The sequence below is a fragment of the Chionomys nivalis genome, chromosome 3 (assembly GCF_950005125.1).
Source record: "Chionomys nivalis chromosome 3, mChiNiv1.1, whole genome shotgun sequence".
NCBI classification, from domain to species: domain Eukaryota; kingdom Metazoa; phylum Chordata; class Mammalia; order Rodentia; family Cricetidae; genus Chionomys; species Chionomys nivalis.
The window spans coordinates 77,922,302-77,944,372 of NC_080088.1; the positions used below are offsets into that span (position 1 = coordinate 77,922,302).

At 42.6% G+C, this 22,071-nt stretch overlaps 1 protein-coding gene across 4 annotated transcripts in view; it reads left to right on the forward strand.

Annotated features, from left to right (window-relative positions):
- Positions 1-22,071, forward strand: part of Spidr (scaffold protein involved in DNA repair) — a 225,393-nt gene that overhangs the window by 189,623 nt on the left and 13,699 nt on the right. For all 4 annotated transcript variants that reach the window (XR_009056844.1, XM_057764939.1, XM_057764938.1 and 1 more), the window contains 5 exons: positions 9,659-9,746; positions 11,672-11,815; positions 11,900-11,959; positions 14,748-14,952; positions 15,742-15,894. Coding sequence is in view for 3 of the 4 variants with exons in the window: in XM_057764939.1 (XP_057620922.1) it covers positions 9,659-9,746; positions 11,672-11,815; positions 11,900-11,959; positions 14,748-14,952; positions 15,742-15,894 (650 nt within the window). In the remaining variant the exon portion in view is untranslated. The remainder of the gene's footprint in view (positions 1-9,658; positions 9,747-11,671; positions 11,816-11,899; positions 11,960-14,747; positions 14,953-15,741; positions 15,895-22,071) is intronic.

Below are 22,071 nucleotides of genomic sequence, written 5' to 3' on the forward strand. Positions count from 1 at the left end.
ACCCATAGCCCAGGAAACAAGGTAGTCATTTTTTTTTAAACCCGGTTATGTCTGTTAGCAACTCTCCTAGACTCTAACAGAAGGACAGCTTCCAACAATTTAGGTCCACATGAGTACATGTCTGGCTATAACAGAAAATGCTGTCTTACACTTGGAAAGCACAAGCTAAGTAAGGCATGCTGTCCTTCAGGTCTGCTCCAGCAACTTTGCCATCCCTCGCTGCTGCAGACCCACCCCACCCACCCTGGCAGAGATGTGCTGCCCCACCTGCATATGGAGCACCCTGGGACTCTAGACTCAGCCCAGAGGTTTGCAGGAAGCCAACAAGCATAGTTTTGGGTTTTCTCTGACTCCCCCTCCCATTTTTTTTTATTTAAGTGTCTCTATTGACTGCTCAGAGTAAGATGAGTTAGATAGCTTCTATTAAAGTTTAGAAAACTATACAGTGTTCAAAGCCATCCTGATGAGGTGCTCTCACTGGCTGGCTGCAGCCCCACCTTTGCTTTCTCTGCATAATGCTTGCTGCTCTTGGTCTAGGGACCTTCTCCAAAGCTCAGCCTCTGACGTTTATTCCCCTAGGTAACCTATGCATCACTTTAGTGAGCCAAATAAACAGACAACTCATGTTACTTTGGTGCCATATTCTGTATGTGAACTTAATGTTTATACTATTATGACATTCTTTAATTTAAGATAAAGTAGCTAGTGCTTAAAGAAAATTTTGGCATTAGTGTAAACATCATTAAAGAATAGGCTAAATTAGCATACTAATGAAATGGATGTGCTTGTTTATTTTTAGATAAAGCATTACATGCTGACTAAGTATGATTGGTATTTTGATTTTTTTTCAGTAACTATTTTGTCCTAAACTCTAAAATTTGTGTGGTAAATTTTTAAAAAATCTTGTTAGCATAGTTTTTAAAATCTAACAGCAAAATACCAACATATACTAATTTGATACTTAAGAGCTGAAGAATAATAGGAAGCTATGAAAACTCTTTGTTTTCTACAGTTAAACTGTATGTTTCTATAAGTTCAGAAATCTTGATATGTACAGTAAAACATTACAGTTTGTAACAAATCTGAATCTAGGTGTTTCAGACAATGTTTACTAGTGCTGTACAGCATCACATTGTGCAGAGTGCAATGCTGTGTTCAGAATCACGGCTTCCTGCAGCTGAGCAGCGCAGCACATCATGCAGAGTGCAATGCTGTGTTCAGAATCACGGCTTCCTGCAGCTGAGCAGCGCAGCACATGCAGAGTGCACATGCTGTGTTCAGAATCATGGCTTCCTGCAGCTGAGCAGTGAAGCACAGGTAAGCACTGCCAGAGACATCTCAGCTTCCTTCTGCTTTTGATTGTGAATACGTTTTCCGTTGTTAACCATTAGAAACCTTCACTGTTGCCATATTTTCTTACTCCCCACATTCCCTAAAGCTGTGCCGTAGGGCAAAGGTGTACACACTACAGTGAGGAGAGGATGCGTCTTCACAAAGTAGGATCCAGTGGCTGTGCCTGTTTGTGTTATGCTGTTCTTCTGCTTTCTCTTTCCACTATTTCTTGGAATCACATTGTGGCTTAAGTTATGGCTCCTCATTATTACAGAGGCCCAGAATCTTTTGCTTTTGATTTACCAGAATACTTTAGACAGTAGCTATAATAGCAAGAGCTTGTGATCCCAGCACTGGGAAGATGTGGTCAGGCAGATAGCTGGAGCTCACTGACCAAGCAGCCTAGTATTCTTGGTGATCTCCTAGTCAGTTAGTGGTCCTGTCTTAAAAGAACAGGTAGGTGGCATTTGAGAATCAGCCCTGGAAACTGTCCTCCAACTTCTACACATGTGCATGCATTGACACACACAAGTGCCTACATGCACAAAAATGTATATATACACTTGCACACTAAGTTAATTAACTGATTAAGTAGTTAATTAATTAACTTAACTACTCTTCTTCTTTACTAAAGTGAATCTTTATATTCTTCATTTAAAATTTTTTCTTTTATTTTGTGTGTGTGTGTCTGTGTGCATGTGTGTGCATGCATGCATGCTTGCTTCTAATTTGCTATCCTCCTGCCTCAGCCTCTTGAGAGCTAAGATTACAGGTTTGTGCTACCACACCCAGCCCATATATAAATATCTTTTTTTTTAGAGTCAGTGGCTCAATGGTAAAAGGCTCTTACCAGCATTTGAGAAGTTGTAGGTTTGAGCCTCAACACAGGATTTTCTTTTGTCTGTGTGTTGGGGGTGGGGGATCTTCAAAATTGAGCATGATCCCAACACATGATGTGGAAGCAAGATCAGTGAGTTCAAGGACAACCTTAGCAACAAGAGGCTCTGTCTCTAAAGCAATGCAGCTTTTATATTGTATTATACAACTAGAAAGTGGAAAAGCTGGAGTGAAAACTGCTTTCAAATCACTCCAAGAAAATTCATCTTCTATTTTAACTGTGATTTTCTTTATTTGTACATGTATACGAGAAATATGTGTACATGTACAAATAATACAGAAATAATACAATTTCATACATGTTTTGAGAATAGCATGGGTGGGGACCAAGAGGAAAGGGAATACTTGATCAGGCTGAAGCAGGAGGGTTCCAAGTTTCAGGACAGGTCAAACTGCACTGTATAGTGAGACCCTGTCTCAGAAACATGAGGGATGTGAGAAAGAGAAAGAGGGAGGGAGGGAGGGAGAGAGGGAGGGAGGGAGGGAGGGAGGGAGGGAGGGAGGGAGGGAGGGAGGGAGGGAGGGGCGAGCACTCAGCACTAAAGAGCACTTGCTCCTCTTCCAGAGGACCCAGGTTCCATTTCCAGTACCCACCTGGCAGCTCCAGTTCTGGGGACTCAACATCTGACTCCCTCAGGCACTGGCCATGCCCATATGTACATACATACATACAACCAAACTACACACATAAAATCAGAGTCCTACTTAGAGAGAGGAGATGTTTATGACAAGGTCGTGAAACAGAGCTAAAGAACTAGCAATGGAAGTGTTTCAATTCCAGGCTCAAGGAATCCTTTCAAGAAAACACATCTTAAATTAATAAATTCTTCAACTCCATCAGAGACCCCAGAAGGATATAATAATATTACCTAAGTAAACAGGAAGTACATTGTAAGCAACTTCCAAAACTCTAGGAATGACAGAGACATCTCACTGCCTGGACAGTCACCTAATTCTTCTGTATCATTGGGACATCCATCTTCAGCCCACAGGCTTATAGTATACAGCAGACTTTTTCATGAAACAGGAAATCTCAAAGACAGTTCTGCAGTTCCAGGACAGGAGCAAAAAGCTACAGAGAAACCCTGTCTCGAAAAAAAAAAAAAATAGTCTTTTAGGAAAGAAAGTTGTATTACTGTTTAAAAAAAAAAAAAAGCAGAATAACTCATTTCTTCCCCTTGGAGTCCAGAATGCAGTGGACTATCGGACCCTGTTGATCCTGTACCACACATTATTTAAGCACCCCAAATTTATCTTTTACTTTTGTCTGCAAATAAGATAAGGTAGCTAGTGCTTAAAGAAGGTTGAGAGTTGCCTTGTGGGTGCGGGGAACCAATCCATGGTGCTCTGCAAGAGCAGCAGTGCTGTTAGCAGCTGGATAACCTCTTTATCCCCAGAGAGTTTATTCTTAAATTCTTATATTGGTCAATATTTACCATAATAGAAATTAAAAGCATATAGTTCTTTTTGAGTTGTTTTTATTGCTGTTTGTCGTTATTTGTGTTGCTTGACATTTATTGTTGTTTGTTTTAGGAGGATGTTTTCTTTTGTTTCAGTCAGTCATTTCTGGTAGCCCTAGCTGAGCTCAGAACTCAAGAGCCAAGATGCCAAGATGGATCAGTGAGTAAAGGTGCTTGATGCTCAGCCTGGTGATCTGAGTTCAGTCCCTGGAGCACACAAAGGGAGAACATCCTCCAAAGATTGTCCTCTGACCTTTGCACATCCTCCCATGCTCCCACACACGGGAAAGAAAATAAGCAAATTTTTTTTAAAAAGAGGATTCTCTCATGTCAGACTCCTGAGTGCTGCACTGACAAGCATACACTGCTACGCATGGCTCACCAATACTGTTTTTTATGAAGAGCGGTATTTTCATGTTTCTGCAGATCTCTTTTTAAACTCTTTCATTGCATTTTATTTATTGTGTGTGTTTATTCCCACCCATGCCACAGTTCTCTAGTGTAGGTCCTGAGAGTTGGTTTGCCCCACCCACAGTATAAGGCACAGGACCTGAATTCAGATCGTCATTCTCAATGTTAATTAACTGCTTTTACCAATTGAGCCATCTTAGCAGCCCTGTTAGTCTTTTTATTGTCTGGTTTAATTTATCATTTTAGAGTTGCTGGAAGGCTCCACTTGTATATGAGAATAAAAAGTAGTGAAAAAAAAATCTTAGAAAAGGCTCCAGCATTCTCAGCCACATGCTCATTTCCCGGATCTGCTCACTGGGAGAGCACAGAAATAGGCAACAAGAAATTAGCAGCAGCATAGGCTATACGTAAGGGAAGTTTATAGCCAAACATACGCTAGGTTTGAAGAAGTCTGGGCTGTCTGAGGATGACTGTTTCCCTGCTTGTTACCGTCCTATCTTCTTTGCTAACGTGATTTACATCTCCAAGAGCAAATTCTACTCTGTCCACACCCAACAGAAAGGCTTAGATTGCTCTGTAGTTAGTATTGGTATTGGCTTTTAGGGAGAAAGAGATCTGACAGACATGGAGGCAGGGTGTTTATTAACCACAAAGCAACCCAGTCTGCAGAGAACACACTCTGCTCCCTCTGAGAGGGGGGGGGGGTGTGCCTGGAGGAAATTGGCCCAAGGGTCAGCTGACATTCTGACTGAGGAGGCTATTTTAAAGGTCCTGAGGGCATTCCTGGATAAGGTTTTCTGGAAGGACAGTGAGCCTCCTGAATTAGGGTAATAGTAGTCTCTTGTCAGCAGCCCTTCACTGCTAGAAGGCCAGTTCCCAGAAGTGGAGAAACTTGGCTCCAGGGAGAGCTATGAGAGGAGGTGTGAGTCCTGAAGAGGAGCCAACTCAGATCAGAGCCTGTCCCCAAAATAATAGAGCAGACAAGCCAGTAAGTGACTTTAGCTGACCGTCCAGCACGCAGAAGGGGTAGGCTGTGCATGCCCTCCAATGGACTAGAGGTGATAGAAATCTTGGCTGCTGCTACCTTGGTTGGTTCCTTTTCTGAATGCCCTTCATCATCTGCCAGTCAGTACGAATTATAGCATGTCTTATGAGGCTAAAGGTGGCTACTTGTTTGCTGTGTTGTTTAAAACTCTTGACTAGTATGGTGGCGTGTGCCTGTAGTTCCAGCCATACGGAGGCTGAGGCAGGAGGGTAGACAAGAGTTTAGGGCCAGCCTGGATTACATCTTAAGATCCTGTATCAGGATGAACAACATAGTAATGCTCTGTAAAATTTGACTTAGCGTTGTTTAAATGCCCATGAAGCAGAGGGCCCATTTTATTTCTCATCTCTTTATGTGTTTCTAATATTCTTCTTTGATATTTGCTTCTGCCCACACATTCCTGTTCAGTCCAAGGAGAAGGAATCTCCCCTCCCAGGCTACACCTCTTGCTTTTCTACAAAATAATTTTAAAATATTAGTGTTCTTCTGGTGGTTTTAAAGAAAATGACCCCCAAAGGGAGTGGAACCATTAGGAGGTGTGGCCTTATTGGAAGAAGTGTGTCACTGTGGGGGTGGGCTTTGAGAAATGGAAACCCTAACTGAAACAATTCATTAGGTTTGTAATGGATCTGTTTTGTTGTTTTTTTTTTTTTTTTTAGTTGTGGGAATTTTTATTTATTACCTACTTAATTTATAACTGCTTCTTAAAGTTTTGTGTGGATTATTTTCTCATCATTGTTTGTCTTTCATGGGTCTCACTCTTCCAGAAATTTATCTGTTCCTTTTATGGTTTACAGTGTAGTAGAGCAAAGGTATTTTAAAATAGACTTTCTTTGATATCTCTTGTAATGTCTTTCTTTTATCTCTAATTTTATTTATTTTGGTTTTCTCTTTCTTTTGGTTAATTTGGCTAAGGTTTGTCAACTTTGTTTATCTTTTTCAAGAATCAGCCCTTTATTTTATTGAATATTTATATATTATTGTTTGCTACTCTTTCTTTGTTTCTGTTTCATTAATTTCTGCTGATAGATGGCACTGGTAAAAAGCCCTTGCTGCTCTTGAGAGGATCAGAGTTCAGTTCCCAGCACCACATCCGGTAGTTCCCAGAAGACAGGGGACCCGACACATTCTTTAATAATGTGTTCACAGTACAGCTTACATCCTGTGTAACATATAATAAACTATTGAAAACTATAAACATTTAAATAATTATCCATTGTATAAATGCTTTAAGTTTGGAACACTGAACAGTAGAACCTATGTTTTCATCATGATAGTTATGTGTACTTCCTAAGTCATAATGCTTAACAACTAAGATGTTTGCACCTTTCAGAGTGGAGCATGTTTTTCTTGCTAAATCTTATGGATGAGTGAGGAAAATGGCTCTGTTTCAACTCTGCGGGGAAAGGTTTCCTAGTGCAAGTGTAGCTCTAAAGGTAAAAGTGTCCTGGCTTTCGGGAACCAGTGAATACCACAAAGTCACACAACACAACAAACCTCACACAGAAATTATTGGGAGAGACACAAGAGTGTGGCTGCCTCTGCTCAGGTGAGAAGCAGCAAAGACCTGAGCAGAAAACAAGCTTACATAGGGATTTTTGGGGTGGTGGGTGGCAGAGTTTTTCAGGGTGGAGACTAGAGGGTTTTCACACTCAGGCATTGGTGGGTTTTGATGGGTTTTGAAACGCAAAAGTAGGTGTGGACCATCTACCCTACACATTATATGTTGTTTCTCTTGCTGTTGATTTCTAGCTATTAGTCTGTAGTCATCAGATAAAATACAAGCAGTATTTCAGTTTTCCTGTATTTATTGACACTTACTTTTTGTCCAAGTAAGTGATGTTTTAATGCAGGTCCACGGCTATTGAGAAAAATGTATAGTGGTTGGGTAGAATGTTCTATAATACCTACTAGATCTGTTTGATCTTTGAAATCATTTAATTCCAATGTTTGCTGGTTTTTGTTTTTTGTTTTCTTCCTTGGCCTACACGATCTGTCTAATGATGAGAATGGCATTAATCTCTGACTTTATATTTAACAGTATTTGTTTTATGAAATTGGGTTCATCTATCTTCAGTGCTTACATTTCTATAATTGTGATGTGCTCGATCGAAAAGAGGGACCTTCTTAATCTCTTCTGACGCAATTTGGTTTGCAGTCTGTTTTGTCCGATATTAGAATTGTAAAGCCTGTTTTTTCCATTTGCTTTGAAGACCTTTTCCTAATGTCCATTCTATTTTAGGACCTATCTTTGATAATGAGTCATTTCTTAGAAGGAGGTAAAAGGAGGATCTTGTTTTCCATCTCAATCAGTCTTTTTGTGGAAGAATTGAAACTATTGGTATTCGAAGTAATTATTTAAAAGTGTGTATTTCTTGTCATTTTGTTAATTTTTTAGTCTATTGTGGTTCTTGGTCCTTTGTTGCTTATCAGCTGTGTTCTCATGGCAGCACACGGGTAGACATGACCCTGGAGAAGTAGCTGAGAGTTCAGCATCCAGATCCACAGGCAGCAGGAAGGGACTGACTTGGGCTTTTGAAACCCCAAAGCCTCTTCTTCCCCCCCTCCCCCCACCCTCCACTCCCCCACCCCTGCCCAGTGACACACTTCCTCTAACATGGCCACACCAATTCCAGCAGAGGCGCACTTCCAGCCCCTCCTGAATAGCACCACACTCTGTTGGCTAAGCATTTAAATCTATGAGCATATGGAGGCAAATCTTTTTTCAAACCCCCACAGAGTCCTTGGAGCTGGAGTTACAGATGGTTGTGAGCCTCCCGATGTTGGCACCAGGAACCAAACTACTGAGCCATCTCTCTAGCCCCTGGATGTATTTTTGAGACACAGTATTTTCAAATTACAATGAATTTATTAAAACATAAGCCCATTGTACTCAAGTTGAAAAAGCATCTTATGTATGTTTTTGAAAAATATGTTTGGTCTTTTAGATCAGTTGATACATTGTTTGTCCAACATGCATAAAATTTGGGTTCCATCCCAAGCACCACCTAAATAGGATGTAACAGAGCATCTGGGAAGTGGTGGTAGAAGGATAAGAAGTTGAAAGCCATCCTTAGCTATCTATGGAGTTTGAGGCCAGCTTGAGTTACATGAGATACTGTCTCAAAACACAAAAACATTCAGCCATCGAGTAAGCTCAACTCCCAGAACCCACATAGTAGAAACGTAGAAAGTGAAAACTGACCCCTGCAAGCTGTAATCTAACCTCTATGTGCACACATGGGTGAGTGCCCATGCATGTATGCACATGCACGCACACGCACACACACACTATGTGTAACATAAGGTCTCACTGTGTATCCCTGGCTGGTCTAAACTTGCATAGTTTTTCCTGTCTCTGCCTCCCCAGTGTTGTGATTGAAAAGAATGTGATACCAACCTAAACCTTTTTTCAGAATTCACAAGCGAAGGGCCAACTGAATGACTCAGTGAATAAAAATGCTTGCCATGCAAGCTTGGTGTCCTCAAGCCACAAAGAATGTGAAAAGAGAGAACCAGCTCAGCAAAAGTTGTTCTCTGACCTCCATGCATGCACTGTGGCGCATGCACCCACCTACATAGACATCATACATACACATACACAGTATTAGAAATAGTTATATAGAAGGCATACATTTTAACTTTAAATGTTTACAAATTTACATATATCATTTGTATGAAACAATCGTGTGTGTGTAAATATACATACATATGAAACAATCCAAAGGGAAATATAAATATTGCCTCCAAACCCTTCTCAACCACTCAAAGGCATATCTTTTAGTCACTAGTATGTACATAAGGACATTTTAATTTGTTTCTGTCTTTCATTTAGCAAGGTATCTATGTCCTTATCCTCAAGGTTTTTGTTACTTTTACTTTTTTTGTTTTATTTTGGTTTGGTTTTTCAAGACAGCGTTTCTCTGTGGCTTTGGAGCCTGTCCTGGAACTAGCTCTTGTAGACCAGGCTGGCCTCGAACTCACAGAGATCCGCCTGCCTCTGCCTCCCAAGTGCTGGGATTAAAGGCATGCACCACCATCACCCGGCCTGTTTTTACTGTTTTTAATATTGATGTTTATTTTATGTGCATTGGTGTATTGCTTGCATGTATGTGAGTAAGGGTGATGGATCCTTTAAACTGGAGTTCCAGATAGTTGTGAGCTACCATGTTGGCACTGGAAAGTAAACCCAGGTCATCTGGTAGAGGAACTGGTCCTCTAACAGCTGAGCCCTATTTTTGCTGTTCCATTTTGGTTTGGTTTGGTTTCTTGCTGTTGATAGTCAGAAGTCTTCAATCTCTTGACCTTCCTACCTCAGGCTCCACACACTGGAGTCGAGGTGTGCATGTCTGTTCTCCAGGTATTTTCTGCATATTTGTTTCAGCGATGACGTGCTATGTCCAGGCTCATCACAGTGTAAAGAAACTGTCATCTTTAAGCACATAAATTGACTAGTACTTTATTGGCAAATGTTATTGATGAATACTTCCAACAGTGTCTCTTCTTATTGCAGGGCACCAGGGCTCTTCAGTTTAATTGACACCATGTGGCCCCCAGTGATGCCTCTGGCCGAGCCTTCCTGTGGCCACCCCAGTGAAGAGGTAAGCCGCCCAGCCTTGGAAAGCTCCTCGTCAGGAACTGAGTTGGGCACTCCTACTGTAGTCAGATGGCCGTGTCTTTCCTTGGGCAGCACTGTGCAACTAGTTCCTTTGTCTGCAGTGATGTGTGAGTATCATCTAGGACAGACTACAGCACCTCTCCAGTGCCAACATTCTGACGGTTCTTTTCCATGCTCCTCTGGCAAATTCTTGATGAATTTTTGTTTGTATTTTAGTTTTGTGAGAAATACAAAATCGACCTCAGCCTGGAACCTATACTGACTTTAAACTCAAAGTAATCCTTCTTCAGCTTCCCAAATATTAGAATTACAGGTGTGTGCCTGCAAACTCAGTCATGATGCAATCCTCATTCACTGCTGCAAGTCAGTCTTTGTTAGCCTCATCCTGAAGCCGACACTGTGCCTCAAATTCCTTTGCAATAGTTTATAAAGTCAACACTCAGTTATCAATTAGAACAGATGCTAGGTAGAATCCATAAATAGTCAACAGAAATTTCCCTTTTCCTCACCACATTGTTCCTTGTAGGGACTCAGAAACAGCAAAAAAAAAAAAAGTTAAGAAGTTTCTTCTACTGCCCCTTGGGCTTGCCCATCAGGGTGGCTGCTTTAGTATACAGTGCCCAAAGCAATTCTCTCTTTCTAGCGCGCGCGCGCACGTGCGCACACACACACCTCCCTTTTCTTCTTCCTTCTCCCTCAACACCCACCTTGTCTGTGGTGTATGTGTGAGAGAGACAGAGAGAGTCAGAGAGAGAGAATGTATGTGTGTGTGTATGTGCATATAACAGGCATACGTAGATGCTAAAGCTTGCTGTCAGAATATCTTTCTTCAGTTCCTTCTCTACCTCAAGTGTTTAGAGAGGATATCTCTCTGGAACTCACCATTTTGGTTGGATTGCCTGGCCACTGAGCTTTGGGATCCTTCTGGCTCCACCCCAATACTGGTGTTCCATCACACCAGCTTGTTCGTGGGCTCTGGGAACTGAATTTTGTGGCAAGTACTTGACCTACTAAGCCGTCTCTCCAGCTTCTTGTAGCTGGCTTTTTAGCGGAGTGCTGCATGTATGACGTGTGAGACTGTGCCAGGGAGCGTCATCCTTCTCAAAATTCCCGTCTGCACATTCTGTAAGGAGCAATTTCTAAGTGGTACTTGCAGTATACTCCTTCTGTTTTGTTTTGACACTGGGCCTTGTGTATCTTAGGATGACCTTAAAGTCTTGGTACCCCTGCTTCTTTCTCCAAAGAGTTGAAATTGCAGGCTTATGTTACCATGCCTAGCATGAATGCTAAATCTAAAATGAAATCTTAAATCTGCACAGAAATATTCTTATACATGGTGCCCCAAATGCACAAAGTAACCCATTTCTTATCTAGCCTTCCCATGAGAATATACATCCTAAAACAAATTGTGTGTGTGTGTGTGTGTGTGTGTGTGTGTGTGTGTGTGTGTGTGTGTTCGTTCTAGTCTTAGGAATTGAAGCTAGGGCCTTTCCGTACTAGATGCTCTACCACTGAGTCTATATAGGTCTCACTAAGTGGCTCAGACTGGCCATGAAGTTCTCCTGAAGTCCAGGTAGGCCTTGAACTTGTGATCCTTGTGTCTCTGCCTCCCAAGCTGAGATCCCAGGCCTGCACCATCAAGCCAAGCCTGGTCATGAGAATACTAAAAAAAAATTACGTTAATAGTATTCTTTGGATCTTTTGTTTTTGTTTTTTGAGACAGGGTTTCTCTGTAGCTTTGGAGCCTGTCTTGGAACTAGCTCTTGTAGACCAGGTTGGCCTCGAACTCATAGACACCTGCCTGCTTCTGCCACCCGAGTGCTGGGATTAAAGGCGCACACCAACACCCAGCTCTTTGGCTTTTTTAACAAGACATTCTTACTCTCTTTTTCCCTTTATACTAAACAGATAAAGACTTGCCTGCCTCCCCCTACCTTTTGTTATATCTTCTCTGCGCATCCGAGCCTGGGACACATCGATACAATTGAAGGGGACCCCATTTCTGAGCTCTACCAGCCTCCAGTTGTCCACTGCTTACAAGAAATCCTCCAGGTAATGGCTGTGTCTCTAACAGGTACTTCAGATGCTTCTGCTGTTCCTGTGCTTTCTGTGATGTTTCCGTCTTTGCTGTTCCAGAATGATGAGCATGGCACGCGCTGCAGCTTCTATGCCAAAGTGGTTTATCAAAGACCACAGGTAATATCGCCATGTCTGTCTGTCTGTCTTCCCCTCTCTTTCTCTAGCCTATGAACAATCTCTTAGAAATTAGTGGTATGCCATAATAGAAAAATATCTCTAAAATCTAGGTTAACCAATAATTTACCCTCCTCATTTGGAGCCATCCTTCTCTGTGTAAACTGTGTGGAGCTCCTTTGGGTTTGGTCGTTGCTGTTGTTTTTAATTTTGGTTTCTTTTTGTTTCTATTGGGAATCTATTGCAGACATTTTTCCCCTGATCCATAGTCAGTGAAAAGCTATAGAAATACCAAAAGAATATGTTTCTTGCCGGGCGATGGTGGCGCACGCCTTTAATCCCAGCACTTGGGAGGCAGAGGCAGGTGGATCTCTGTGAGTTCAAGACCAGCCTGGTCTACAGAGCTAGTTCCAGGACAGGCTCCAAAGCCACAGAGAAACCCTGTCTCAAAAAACCAAAAAAAAAAAAAAATATGTTTCTTAACTTCTAATTGAGCTACTGGTGGGTTGCACATATATAAATAAAATTTAAATTGTGTCATCATAAACAGAGTATTTTAGCTTCTTCCTCAACTATAATAGAGGGCAGACTGTTCTTATAAAGGACCGTATAATCAGTATTTTATGATTCTTGAATCACGCAGTTTCTGTAGCAGTTAGTTGGTTTTACTCCACAATTTAAAAGCAGCCATATTGTCATTTATAAATGAGTAAACAGGAATTCTTTTTTTAAAAAAAAAAAAAAAGAAAGAAAGAAAGAAAAAAAAGCACTTTCTCCAAGTCTAAACAAACTGAAGGCTGGCTCTGTGGTTTTCAGTGAGTCTGTAGAACACCTGGTATATGATGACACCGTGATCATCTGTGACTTCGTGTTATTCCAAAGTGTGTTCTAGGCACAGAACTATGCAGATCAGTGCTGCAGAAGCCATTTGCCCTTCAGGGAGATGCTATAATGCAGAGGCTGAGAGTGAGGAAGATAGGTCATATACTCAGCAGGGAAGGAAACACAGTGGCAGAGGAAGACATTGAGTTCTCCGCTTCACTAGATCAGGGTACTGCCTCATGGGGCTGAGTAGGTATGTTGTCGGCCTTCTATGCAATTGTTTCCAAATATGCCAGGGCAGTCAGTTTGGCTTCCAGTGGGGTGTGTGTCAGATGACCCTGTGCTTAGGAACAAGTCAGGGGTCCAGAACTATTGCCCATGTTCAAATGCTTTTTCTGGGTTACATATAGCTATAAGAACTCTTTAGGCTGGGCAGTGGTGGCACACGCCTATAATCCCAGCACTTGGGAGGCAGAAGTTGGTGGATCTCTGTGAGTTCAAGGCCAGCCTGGTCTATAGAGCCAAGTTCCAGGACAGGCTTCAAAACTACACAGAGCCGGGCAGTGGTGGCGCACGCCTTTAATCCCAGCACTCGGGAGGCAGAGGCAAGCGGATCTCTGGGAGTTCGAGGCCAGCCTGGACTACAAGAGCTAGTTCCGGGACAGGCACCAAAGCTACAGAGAAACCCTGTCTCGAAAAAAACCAAAAAAAAAAAAAAAAAAAAAAAAAAAAAAAAACTACACAGAGAATCCCTGTCTCGAAAAATAAACAAACCAAAAGAATTCTTTAATAGATTTATGTTTTAGAAGAGTTTTGGGTCTGCATCAAAATCAAGGATAAAGTAAAAATCTCCCATGTAGGTCTTGCCTCATAGATGTTATCAACATGTTCACAGAGTAGTACATTTGTTAACAGCTTACACAATCACCTAGGGTTTATAGTTAATAATTCTTGCCATTATAATTTGGGACAGAATCATTGCACTACCATAGATGTCCTTGGTGTTCTTCCTCCCACCAGAGACCATTTTCTCTAGAATTTTCTCTAGACTTTCCTGGCTTGGAAATAGAAGCAGGAAGATCAGGGGTTCAAGATGACCCTTGGCCCCACAGGGAATTTGAGTCCAATCGGGGCTACATGAAATTCAGTCTCAATAAATGAAACCTTCCCTCACCAGCAAGGAGAAAGCTGTCTCTGTAAATATTTTCCTCAGTAATATTTACTCTAATTTACTTTCTGTATTCAGTCCCTAATGATCTAAGCTCTTCACCCCAGCCCACATCTCCTAAGCATGCCATCCACTCCAGCCATATCAACTGAACTCTTATACCAGCCAAGCACTTAGATCCTGGGCCTACACTTTCTCCTTGACTTGAACTTCTATCTATTGATGTAAGTTTTGACCAACTGGTGAAGGCAGAAGGCCGGTTTACTAGAACTTCCTAAAGTATGACAGCTCCTGCCAATGACTATATACATACACACACACACAAATATACATACATACATACATACATACATACATACATACATACCAGAAAGGGGAAAAGAAAGACAAAACTAATAAAATGAAGCCTGCTGCACATGCAGCAGGTTTGTGACAGCTGCTTTTTACATCCTCTGCGTGGTCACACGACGTCTGTCCCTAACCCTCAGGAAACGGGAGGGTCCACTGAACAGGAGATGTGGACCTGGGAGGGAATGGAAATGGGTCCCCTGAGGACTTCAGGGGACAAGGAGAGAACTGCCCATGAGGGCTGTGTTGTGTCCTGTAGAGAAGACCTAACAGCCACGGAGAGGGTGGGGCTGCATCAGTGAGTGCCAGTAACCTTGGTGTGGAAACTTCATTGTACGTTTTAAATTGTGCTTGAAATCATATATTAAATTTTGAGTATAAATAATCATTAATACTGCTTTTAAAGGTTTGGGATATGCACAGTTAATAGGGTTTTCTTATTTCACATTGTAGCTAAAGAATCTCTTGGCACAAAAGGAAATCTGGCTGCTGGTGACTGACATCACCCTACAAATACAGGATAAAAGGGACCACTCCCTTCCCAAAACCCTGCCAGTCTATGTAGCCCCCTCATGTGTGCTGGGCCCGGGAGTTGTAGAAGAACTTGCCATGGCTGTGCCTCCTACCATACTCTTCAGGGATGCTCTTCGAGACAAGGGTATGCTGCTTTCTCTTGGCTGCCCAACTAGAGTGGCTGCTTCGATCCTGCACTGCGGCCCCATCCTGCTCAGTGCTGCTGGCACCTTCCCAAAGCCCAGTGTGAGCCTAGCCTGGAGGGGGTGCAGAGGCCATCTTACCCGCCGTTGGTTCCCATTGACTTTGCCAACCTGGTAGGAGCCAGCACCCCAAGTTGTAGTAGACACTGGAAAGACACTTTTGGCCACTTGAATCTGTTGACAGCACCTTTGCGTATGTGGAAACCACCTACAGTCATGGCCTAGCTGTCCCTTTTTAAAATAAAACAAAAACTAGAGAACATGGTATATGTCTGGCCCTGTAACAAAGGCCTGTAACCCCAAAACGTGGGATGCTGAGACAGGAGTATCATCAGTTAGAAGCCAGCCTAGGTCACACAGTGAGACCCTTTTTCAAAATAATAATAATAACAATAATAATAAGGTAGGCTTTAGATGAGTCCATACCTTTCCTTAGTATCAAACAGTTAATTTTTTTTTTCCATTTTATCTAGGTATAGCGAATACCATAAAATTCACCCCTTTCAATTGTATTTGAATGTGGTAGCTGTGTTCTTTTCCACCATTGTCCACTGGGGGCTTTGAGATGTGCTTCCATGTGACACTGGCATGCTGGACAGCGTCCATTAGGAAGTGACAAACCCGTCTGTGCCTTTTCTTCCTACACAACTCACGGTGGCTGGTGAAGGAGACTGGCTGGAGTGTGATGCTTTCCTTAACTGCGTGAATAATCTGAACTATCTCCATGGCAGGTCAGATTGTTTGTGTTGAGCGGACAGTCCTCCTACCCCAGAAGTCCCTCTTGTATGTACCTCCTGGTGCTGGTTCCTGTGACCTGCCTGGCCCGGTGACACTGGATGAACTGGGCTCCCTCACACCTGTCAACTCCATTTGCAGCGTGCAAGGTGGGTAGCCCTGATTGAAAGCAGAGTTTCCATTGTCTTATGTGTTGTATTGTTTTAAATACACTGCTCAGCACGTTTTATTGGGTGTCTATGTTCTGGACATTAGATATATAGGGAAAAAGTAAGAATAGGGCCTGTGATTGTGGACTGGGAGTCCATATAGAAAGATGTAGACCAGGTAAGTGCACAAACAAAACTCAGTGTCTCAAATGGTCCTCTCACCTTGCTGCATAAGATCTAGGAAGGCTCCCTAAATACTGGATCCTTGAGCCTATGAGATGACTCAGCAAATGAAGGTGTTGCCCCCAAATGAGTGAACCTCTGAATTCAGTCCCACCATTGACACAGTCCCACAAGTTGTTCTCTGTACTGTGCTTGTATACAAGCACAAGCATGTGTGTGTGTGCTCACGCGTGTGTGCACATGTACACATGCAAAATAAATAATTTTTTTAGGTGCTTGAATTCTTAAATTAAGATCTGAAAGATACACCAGTGACAAGGAGCAGGACTCAGAAGCTAGCCAACAGGAGAGAGCTGACAAGCCAGTGGAGAAGGGCAGGGAGACTGGAGGGAGGAGAGAGGGCAAAGAGCAGGATTCAGAAGATAGCCAGCAGGACAGAGCTGATAGACCAATGGAAAAGGATGGAGGAAGCTGAAGGACAGCTAGCTGTCGAGAGTATAGTCTGCTGTGCACAGAAGTGGGCAGCTTCAATATTGACAAAGTCACAAACGTAACAGTCTGCACACTCAGAGAACACCCTGTAATGATAGCATAAGGAGTGGTTGAAAACTAGCTTTGAAGGCCAGAGGGGACACGGTCTGGACTCCCGCCTGTAGGTACAGGGCCCAGAGAGACAATAATGCAGCCACAGAGAAGTAAACAGAAGACAAACAGAGGTTTCGTTAGGAAGAGTATTGATGGTATTGCTGAATTACTGATCAAGAGGGAGCATACGTGCAGAGAGAAGCTTCCGCCTCAGGCGATGAGGCACTGGCAGATCTGCCGAGACCGGCATAGAATATGACACTTGGAAAACATACCTGTGTCTTGCTTGAGACTTCAGATATTTTCTTGTTAGTGATTGCTATTGTTATTTAGCATATACTGTGCATGATAGTGGATTTCATTTTGACATTTTCATACACATATATATTGTGTATTGTGATCATGTTCACCACTTACTACCTTCTCTTTACCCCACTCCATTCTCCTTGCTCCCCTTGTTTGGGAGTAGTTATACTTTTAATATTTATTTTATTTTTAATTTGGTGTATTTGTATGTATCTGAAGGGAATGTGCACATGAGTGCAGACACCAGCAACAGCCAGAGGTGTCGGCTCCCAGTGGAGCTGGGCTTAAAGACAGCTGTGAGCTGCCCAGCATGGTGCTGAGAACTGAACTCAGGACCTCTCCAAGAGCAGTACACACTTTGAACCACTGAGCCATCTCTCTAGAGCATTCAATTGTATTTTTAATGAGATTATAAAAATAGTTGGTTTGGGTGTTTTTGAAGCAGGCAGAAGAGATGTTTCAGTAGCTGGTTAGATATATAAATCCTGAGATGAAAGTAGTATTGGTGCTTTCTTTTTTAATTTTATAAAAAATGTTTCATAGTAAAAGTAATACATATACGTTGGAGTTAGGTAACGCTGAACTCAGGGGACGGTAACAATCTCCTACTATATATGTCCTGTACACTTGTCTGCTGTGTCACACACAACACACACACACCATAGTCCTGGAGGAAATGAAGTGTTCTTGGCAGATCTATCTGGGGAGCTGGAGGTTCACACAGCCATAGGTGGGCCTTCATGAGGCCTTCATGGTGAGGCTGCTCCTCCCCCAGCACACACATAGATGTTCCAATACATTCTTGGATGTCATTGCCAGTAAAGGAGAATTTTAGGACCAAGTCTGTGTTTTGCGGTATTTAGTTCTGTGAAGTTCCAGAGATGGAACCCAGGGTCTCGCTTTTATTAGTCACGTATTGTATCACTGAGCTGCATCTCCAGCCCTCATAACCTTATAAAAACCTTTACATGCTTTATAGTTCACTTGCTCAGAGTACTTTAATATGTTCACAGCATTGTACAAGCATCACTATAACGTTGGAGCAAAACAAGCAAACCAAACCCTGGTACATGCTGCCTGCCTCACCCTTAAGAAATTGTCAGTCTGCTTTCTGCTTCTGTGGATTTCCTGTTCTGGACTGTTTGCTGTTGTTGAGGATTTGAGGCAGGATCTCCATAGCCTTTGAGGTGCTCCTGTCCTCTGTCCTGAGTGTGGGTGGCAGGTGCAGGTGTGTACCTCCATGCCTACTTCATTGTTTGTCAGACATTCTCTTTCGTGTGTTCACATGTATGCCAGGAGCCTGGGAATGTCTGAAGAGGGTGTTGGATGTCCCGAAACTGGCGGTATAGGCATTTGTGAGCCATTTTGATATGGTTGCTGAGGATCAAACCCAGGTCCTCTGCAAGATCAGCAAGTGCTCATAACCCATCTCTCCACCATTAGTTATTTTTTTAATAAGATGTCCTACTGTAGCCTAACTGTAACTCACTGTGTGACCCAAACTAGCCTTAAACTTAAGATCCTGCTAGTTCAGCCTTCCAGCTACAAACCACTACACTCAGCTCCAGGCTTCCATTTTCATTTTCCGTCACCATTATCACACGCGCATGTGCATGTCGGATGTACACCTGTGGAGGTCAGCTCTGTGGAGTCAGTTCTCCCCTTCCCTTTACGTTATCCCTGGGGTGGAACTCGGGTCATAGGCTTGCACAGCACCTAGCACACTGAGGCGCCGTCCCCTTGGCCTGACTTCTGTTTCTCAAATGATCAAGTGTACCTTATGACCCAGAATGCGGTCTTTTGAAGCGAATGTTCTCTCTAAGCATAAGAGTGCGTTTTCCTGCTGCTGGATAAAAATATCAAATATTCAGTTCAGTCAGTAGGAGTGCTGGTTTGAGGTTATGCTTGTGAATTTATTGTTCCTACAAGTTCCATCTCTCTGTTCCATGTGTGTTTTGTTTTATTTTATTTTATTCTCACTAATATCGCCCTGACAGAGCTGGAACTTTATAGACCATTCTGGTCTTGAGAGCCACCTATTCTGCCTCCCAATTAAAGGCATTCACCTGGTTTTTCATGTATTTTGATGCTTTGCTGGGTGCATATACATTAAAGAATTGACCCTATTATTGTTACATAACAATTATTTTTGGCCCCAGTAATTTTCAGGACTCAGAGGTTTGCCCTGTCTGAAATAAAAATTACTGTGGCATGCTCTTACTAGGCTTAGCATTGCGGCATGTCCTGCTCTCCCTTTATGCATTGATCGTTTCTTTTAGATAGCATGTAGTTGGTTCTTGTTTTTGTCCATGCTAATAATCTGCCATTTAACTTGTATAGTAAGATCATTCATTAGCATTAGAAAGGATTAGTGATTAACACAGCTTTTCCAATGTATTACTCCTGGATCTTTTTCCTACTCTATTTCTAGGTTGTTGTGTCGTTGCTGTTTTCCCATTTGCATTGAGCATTCAGTGTATTCTATTTCCTTTCAGTATTTCTATTTTTTTTAAGACTTAAACCCTTACCTGGACATGGTACTGCACGCCAACATAAGCTGCATAGTGAAACTCATAAAAATTAAAATGAAGTAGAGTCTTTTTAAAAGGTACTAGTGGTTGTCCTAGAGTTTCTGGTATACAATTACAAAACTCAGGTCGGCTTTCAGATGGCACCGCTGTCCTGTTTCCTGTGAAAATGTTACTAGCCAGGCATAGTGGTTCATGCTTATGGTCTGCACTTGAGGCAGAGGCATTAAAGTCACCCTACGTTTGAGAGCTGATCCACATTAGCTAGTCAGGGCTATATGGCAAGACTTGGTACCAGAAAGCAAGCTATGCACACACCCAGTTACACCACTACTGTTCTTTATCTTGCTCATAGGTGTAATACTTACTTGAATACATGTTATTGTCAGTTTTGAAAACCTATTAAATCAAAAACACCTTGCTTGTCAATTCAGTTTCATAGATGGTATGTTTCCTATGGACCTACATTTCTGACCTTTTCCTCCCATCTCCACATTCTCTAGTAACATTCACTGTGGATTTCCTCTGTTTCCTGGCCAGCTCCCAAGGTGTCCTGCAGACCTGTGGTGGACAAGCCCAGTGTGTAAACACATTGTCATGGAACAGGTTACTGCCAGGTTCCCTGAGAAGAAAAAGCAAAGTATCAAAGATTAGCTCTACCTGCCAGGAGGGATGCCCTCAGTAAAGTGATGGTCCATGGCCACCCAAAGGCTGGTAACCGCTGAACTCAGGGGCAAAGTCACACAAAGCTGGTCCACACTTCTCTATGACAGCAGTGCCCCTTCTTGGGTTATTCACTGTTTTGCCCCGCTGCCTCCAGGCCCAGAGACTCTCAGATAGGACTTGTTCTTGGTGTCGTTCCTTCTTCACATCTACCCTCTGTAAAAAGATGGTCGAATAGCTAATATATAGCCTTCCCCGAGCCTATCTGTGAGAGATTTCTGTGTATCAACCAGAGTAAATAAAGACTTTTAGCAGTGAGTGCAAGAGATGAGGCAGGCTTTCCTTTCAACACTCATGTAAAATTATTATACCAACTGCTCAGTGGTATACTTCCATCCAGCCCTCAAATCTGGCTTAAGATTGCATGCATGAGATGATTTCCAGGGGCTTATAAACTGCAGATAGAACGCATGTCGTCAGCTCATGCCATATTCTCTAACTGAAGGAGGATTACCTAATCCCACGGAAAGGTCAGATACCTGAGTAAAGCCTGCTTTGTAGTGGTCCGTTTTCAGAACGGAGTTGGGAGTAAGCCTGAGAGCTTGCCCTGGGCTCCATTCTCAGTGCTGAAGGAAACTTGGGCTGCAGGAAGGCCAGAGCGCAGGTCTCCACTGCTGCTTGAGATGTTACCTAACGTCTCCCTTTGGACCCCTGCTGTGTCTCCACAGCTAAGGAGCTACTAGGAGAGAAGAACCCATCTTTAAGGGTGTAGCCCCTGATGTACGTGTTCGAGAGCACATGGCAGCACAAACTACATGATGCAGGGTGACATGAAGCTGGCTGAGTAGGGGAGGAAAGGTGGAATGAGGGGTGGATATGATAAAAGTACATGGCTTTAATTAGCCAATAGAAATGAAAATACTTTACTGTTTTTCATCCATTCGACAGACTTTTGGTTATATTTACAAGACAGTGTCATTAGTTGAGGCAGGCTTTTCAAAATTGAACTATTCTTATTTTTTAGAAGTCATTTAAGTTTGCACTGTATGAACGTATTTTAATAAACCAAGCCTTCTAGTTCTTGTGTAATTCTGCTTCACTGTCTGTAATTGCTGTTTCCTGGTGCTTGTTCTAGTGGAGAATGACATTTTGCTTCAAAAATGTGAATGGGGGTAGGGGATATACCCCCATTTTGCTTCAAAAATGTGAATGGGGGTAGGGGAAGTGAAATGTTTGCCATATGCTAGGTTTGATCACCAGTATAAACAAGAACTATAAGATAAAGATGTGGAAGGGACAGGAGGGGTGAATTCCTTCTCTGGTTTTGGAAATTCAGCCACCTCTTACTTGTTGTTTTGATATCAAAATGATTGTAATTTGACAAGGATGGTCTGAAGTACACTAGTACATCCAGGGGACATCTTCATCTCTACTGTGTACTGACAACCTCAATGCTGTATTGCTTACCTGGTCTTGGTCCTGTTCCGTCAGCCTGCATACCTAGCTCACTCCCCTGACCCTTGAGCCAGCTCCTGGGCCGCATTCTTCAGGGGCCTGTCCCAGTTTAGACTTTATCTTCTGGTGTTTGTACTCAGTGTTTATCTGTTTCACCTCCCTTCTTCCCCAACTGGACTGATCGCGTGACAGTAGAGACTTTGTATCCCATGCTGTGATGGTTTGAGTGAAAATGGCCCCATAGACTCACAGGCAGTGGCACTATTAGGAGGTGTGCCTTGATGGAGTGGGTGTGGCTTTGTTGGAGGAAGTGTGTCACTGGGGGTGGGATTCCAAGTCTTTGATGCTCAAGCAAGTCCCAGTGGCAGATCTCTTCCTGCTTCTCTACAGGTACAGATGTAGAACTCTTAGTCTCTTTTCCAGCACCATGTCTACCTGCATGCCATCACGCTTCCTG